Here is a 6,000-nt window from a genome sequence, read left to right as displayed (position 1 = left end):
GAGAGTTATCTGGTCCTGGTAACACTGCTGGTACTGTAGCTACCTCCTCCTTTACTGCACCTCCTCACAGCACCACGGCCCTGGTCCTGCCTGGCTGTAGGGGAGACAACCTGCCTGATTCGGGGCTGAGAGGCCTAGGCCGCCGGTGGCTGGGGCCAAGCCTGGGCCTGGATTTCGGGCTTTGCCCGGACGAGAGGCTCACTCTGGGGCTGGGGCTTGACGAGAGGCTAGGGGTGGAGCGGAGTATCGCCAGGACGTTTGCCGAGGTGGAGGAGAGGGTGTCCCAGCATGTGGGCTGTCTGAGAGCGGAGCTAGAGCGCCGAGAGGCGGAGTTAGAGCATGAGAGGCGGGACGCGGCGCGGCTGGAGAAGGAGAAGGAAGAGCTGCAGGACCAGGCGTCCCATCTGTCCCGGCAGGTGGAGGTCTCCGTGGAGATGATGGCCACTCTGAGGAGAGAGCTGCAGGGGAAAGAGCAGGAGCTGTGCCGCAAGCAGCAGTGAGTGGTTATAACGCTTCATAACATGTTTATAACGCTTCATAATGTCTACATACGGCAGATATAAGAATGATACAACACAGGTCAAGCAGAAACCTACTGTTGCATTATGGTATGTGTAGTCCCATGTTAATGTTGCATTATGGTATGTGTAGTCCCATGTCTAATGTTGCATTATGGAATGTGTAGTCCCATGTCTAATGTTGTATTATGGTATGTGCAGTCCCATGTCTACTGTTGCATTATGGTATGTGTAGTCCCATGTCTAATGTTGTATTATGGTATGTGCAGTCCCATGTCTACTGTTGCATTATGGTATGTGTAGTCCCATGTTAATGTTGTATTATGGTATGTGTAGTCCCATGTCTACTGTTGCATTATGGGATGTGCAGTCCCATGTCTACTGTTGCATTATGGTATGTGTAGTCCCATGTTAATGTTGTATTATGGTATGTGTAGTCCCATGTCTACTGTTGCATTATGGGATGTGTAGTCCCATGTTAATGTTGTATTATGGTATGTGTAGTCCCATGTCTACTGTTGCATTATGGGATGTGCAGTCCCATGTCTACTGTTGCATTATGGTATGTGTAGTCCCATGTTAATGTTGTATTATGGTATGTGTAGTCCCATGTCTACTGTTGCATTATGGGATGTGTAGTCCCATGTTAATGTTGTATTATGGTATGTGTAGTCCCATGTCTACTGTTGCATTATGGTATGTGTAGTCCCATGTCTAATGTTGCATTATGGTATGTGTAGTCCCATGTCTAATGTTGCATTATGGTATGTGTAGTCCCATGTCTACTGTTGCATTATGGGATGTGCAGTCCCATGTCTACTGTTGCATTATGGTATGTGTAGTCCCATGTTAATGTTGTATTATGGTATGTGTAGTCCCATGTCTACTGTTGCATTATGGGATGTGTAGTCCCATGTTAATGTTGTATTATGGTATGTGTAGTCCCATGTCTACTGTTGCATTATGGTATGTGTAGTCCCATGTCTAATGTTGCATTATGGTATGTGTAGTCCCATGTCTAATGTTGCATTATGGTATGTGTAGTCACATGTCTACTGTTGCATTATGGTATGTATAGTCCCATGCTAATGTTGTATTATGGTATGTGTAGTCCCATGTCTACTGTTGCCGTGGATGATAACGTGGATCCCCATCTGCGTTTGCGTGTGACGAGGTGGATCAGTGTCAGGGCTGGGAGGAAAAATGCTATCAGACAGGGTGGTACAGGGCCTTAAGACAGGGTGGTACAGGGCCTTAAGACATGTTGGGCTAGTCTGGTGTTATTAGCTAGCTACATGTCAGGCGAGTGTGGTGTTATTAGCTAGCTACATGTCAGGCTAGTGTGGTGTTATTAGCTAGCTACATGTCAGGCTAGTGTGGTGTTATTAACTAGCTACATGTCAGGCTAGTCTGGTGTTATTAGCTAGCTACATGTCAGGCTAGTGTGGTGTTATTAGCTAGCTACATGTCGGGCGAGTGTGGTGTTATTAGCTAGCTACATGTCAGGCTAGTGTGGTGTTATTAGCTAGCTACATGTCAGGCTAGTCTGGTATTTTTAGCTAGCTACTTGTCGGGCTAGTGTGGTGTTATTAGCTAGCTACATGTCAGGCGAGTGTGGTGTTATTAGCTAGCTACATGTCAGGCTAGTGTGGTGTTATTAGCTAGCTACATGTCAGGCTAGTCTGGTATTTTTAGCTAGCTACTTGTCGGGCTAGTGTGGTGTTATTAGCTAGCTACATGTCAGGCTAGTCTGGTATTATTAGCTAGTTACATGTCGGGCTAGTGTGGTGTTATTAGCTAGCTACATGTCAGGCTAGTGTGGTGTTATTAGCTAGCTACATGTCAGGCTAGTGTGGTGTTATTAGCTAGCTACATGTCAGGCTAGTGTGGTGTTATTAGCTAACTACATGTCAGGCTAGTGTGGTGTTATTAGCTAGCTACATGTCAGGCTAGTGTGGTGTTATTAGCTAGCTACATGTCAGGCTAGTGTGGTGTTATTAGCTAGCTACATGTCAGGCTAGTCTGGTATTTTTAGCTAGCTACTTGTCGGGCTAGTCTGGAATTTTTAGCTAGCTACATGTCAGGCTAGTGTGGTGTTATTAGCTAGCTACATGTCAGGCTAGTCTGGTATTTTTAGCTAGCTACTTGTCGGGCTAGTCTGGTATTTTTAGCTAGCTACTTGTCGGGCTAGTCTGGTATTTTTAGCTAGCTACATGTCAGGCTAGTGTGGTGTTATTAGCTAGCTACATGTCAGGCTAGTCTGGTATTTTTAGCTAGCTACTTGTCGGGCTAGTCTGGAATTTTTAGCTAGCTACATGTCAGGCTAGTGTGGTGTTATTAGCTAGCTACATGTCAGGCTAGTCTGGTATTTTTAGCTAGCTACTTGTCGGGCTAGTCTGGTATTTTTAGCTAGCTACTTGTCGGGCTAGTCTGGTATTTTTAGCTAGCTACATGTCAGGCTAGTGTGGTGTTATTAGCTAGCTACATGTCAGGCTAGTCTGGTATTATTAGCTAGCTACTTGTCGGGCTAGTCTGGTATTATTAGCTAGCTACTTGTCGGGCTAGTCTGGTATTTTTAGCTAGCTACTTGTCGGGCTAGTCTGGTATTTTTAGCTAGCTACTTGTCGGGCTAGTGTGGTGTTATTAGCTAGCTACATGTCAGGCTAGTGTGGTATTTTTAGCTAGCTACTTGTCGGGCTAGTCTGGCGCTCTATGCTTTACAACGCTACGTTTCAGCCACAGAAGCAGAAGCAATCATTTCTCTCTATGCTAGCTTAAACAGCTCCTACTACTCAGGAGAAGGGGGAAAAAAATGAGTTTGTCCACTGAACAGTACAAGAGGACGATGGAGAGTATACCTCTTATCCAACCTGTGCCCAAGTATTGACGATGAAAGATATTTTCTACAATGGCTTTTTCTCAATGGTCCTGATGGCAGTCTGCGATGCTGAGCAAGTTCGGCAATACTTGGGTTCCCAACTCACTGCAGGCCAGCTGTTGTTACCAAGGCCAGGGTGCTTGCCTGGGACCCAAACACCAAGCCCATATGTCTTACCTGGGACCCAAACACCAAGCCCATAGGTCTTTCCTGAAACCCCATACACCAAGCCCGTATGTCTTACCTGGGACCCAAACACCAAGCCCATACATCTTACCTGGGACCCAAACACAAAGCCCATATGTCTTTCCTGGGACCCAAACACCAAGCCCATATGTCTTACCTGGGACCCAAACACCAACCCCATATGTCTTTCCTGGGACCCCATACACCAAGCCCGTATGTCTTATCTGGGACCCAAACACCAAGCCCATATGTCTTTCCTGGGACCCAAACACAAGGCCAGGGTGCTTGCCTGGGACCCAAACACAAAGCCCATAGGTCTTTCCTGGGACCCCATACACCAAGCCCATAGGTCTTTCCTGGGACCCAAACACCAAGCCCATAGGTCTTTCCTGGGACCCAAACACCAAGCCCATAGGTATTTCCTGGGACCCAAATACCAAGCCCATATATCTTTCCTGGGACCCAAACACCAAGCCCATATGTCTTTCCTGGGACCCAAACACCAAGCCCATATGTCTTACATGGGACCCAAACACCAACCCCATATGTCTTACCTGGGACCCAAACACCAAGCCCATAGGTCTTTCCTGGGACCCAAACACCAAGCCCGTATGTCTTACCTGGGACCCAAACACAAAGCCCATAGGTCTTTCCTGGGACCCAAACACCAAGCCCATAGGTCTTTCCTGGGACCCAAATACCAAGCCCGTATGTCTTACCTGGGACCCAAACACCAAGCCCATATGTCTTTCCTGAGACCCAAACACCAAGCCCATATGTCTTTCCTGGGACCCAAACACCAAGCCCATATGTCTTACCTGGGACCCAAACACCAACCCCATATGTCTTACCTGGGACCCAAACACCAAGCCCATAGGTCTTTCCTGGGACCCAAACACCAAGCCCGTATGTCTTACCTGGGACCCAAACACCAAGCCCATATGTCTTTCCTGGGACCCAAACACCAAGCCCATATGTCTTACCTGGGACCCAAACACCAAGCCCATAGGTCTTTCCTGGGACCCAAACACCAAGCCCATATGTCTTACCTGGGACCCAAACACCAAGCCCATAGGTCTTTCCTGGGACCCCATACACCAAGCACATAAGTCTTTGTGGCAGACGAGGCATTCCCTCTGAGAGTAAACCTGATGCGACCATATCCAGGTAAAACCTTCCTGCTACGGTTCATGGTCCTGTGTAGAGACTGTCTCGTCGTTGTCGGTGATCAGGCCTACCACTGTTGTGTCATCAGCAAACTTAATGATGGTGTTGGGGTCGTGCCTGGCCATGCAGTCATGAGTGAACAGGGAGTACAGGAGAGGACTGAGCACGGTCAGCGTGCCGGATGTGTTGTAACCTACCCCTACCACCTGGGAGCGGCCCATCAGGAAGTCCAGGATCCAGTTTCAGAGGGAGGTGTTTAGTCCCAGGTTCCTTAGCTTATTGATGAGCTTTTGAGGTTGCTATGGTGTTGAACGCTGAGCTGTAGTCAATGAATAGCATTCTCACATAGGTGTTCCTTTTGTCCAGGTGGGAAAGGGCAGTGTGGAGTGCAATGGAGATTGCATCATCTGTGGATCTGTTTGGGCGGTATGGGTCTAGGGTTTTTGGGATGATGGTGTTGATGTGAGCCATGACCGGGCTTTCAAGGCACTTCATGGCTACTGACGTGAGTGCTACGGGTCGGTAGTCATTTAGGCAGGTTACCTTAGTGTTCTTGGGCACAGGGACTTTGCTGGTCTGCTTAAAACATGTTGGTGTTACAGACTCGGACAGGGAGAGGTTGAAAATGTCAGTGAAGACAGTTGCCAGTTGGTCAGCGCATGCTCGGGGTACACGTCCTGGTAATCCGTCCGGCCCTGCGGCCTTGTGAATGTTGACCTGTTTAAAGGTCTTACTCACATCGGCTGCGGAGAGCGTGATCACACAGTCTTTCGGAACAGATGATGCTCTTATGCATGTTTCAGTGTTATTTGCCCCGAGGCGAGCATAGAAGTAGTTTAGCTCGTCTGGTAGGCTCATGTCACTGGGCAGCTCTCGGCTGTGCTTTCCCCTTGTAGTCTGTAATAGTTTGCAAGCCCTGCCACATCCGCGAGCGTCGGAGCCGGTGTAGTACGATTCGATCTTAGTCCTGTATTGACGCTTTGCCTGTTTGATGGTACATCAGAGGGCATAGCGGGATTTCTTATAAGCATCCGGGTTAGAGTCCCGCTCCTTGAAAGCGGCAGCTCTAGCCTTTAGCTCAGTGCGGATGTTGCCTGTAGTCCATGGCTTCTGTTTGGGGTATGTACGTACAGTCACTGTGGGGACGACGTCCTCAATGCACTTATTGATAAAGGGGACTCTAACCCGGAAGTTTACAAGAAATCCTTCTATGCCCTCCGACGAACCATCAAACAGGCAAAGCGTCAATAC

At 48.2% G+C, this 6,000-nt stretch overlaps 1 protein-coding gene across 1 annotated transcript in view; it reads left to right on the top strand.

The window, feature by feature from the left end:
* Positions 1–6,000, top strand: part of LOC145879980 (F-box only protein 41) — a 52,496-nt gene that overhangs the window by 10,681 nt on the left and 35,815 nt on the right. The window contains exon 2 of the mRNA XM_082977263.1: positions 1–496. This exon is cut by the window's left edge and continues 435 nt beyond it. Coding sequence (XP_082833389.1) covers positions 1–496 — 496 coding nt within the window. The remainder of the gene's footprint in view (positions 497–6,000) is intronic.

This window comes from Salmo salar, chromosome 07 (assembly GCF_965601325.2).
Source record: "Salmo salar chromosome 07, fSalSal1, whole genome shotgun sequence".
NCBI lineage: Eukaryota > Metazoa > Chordata > Actinopteri > Salmoniformes > Salmonidae > Salmo > Salmo salar.
Note: the sequence above shows the minus strand (reverse complement) of the source record. Positions and strands in the feature narration are given on the sequence as shown.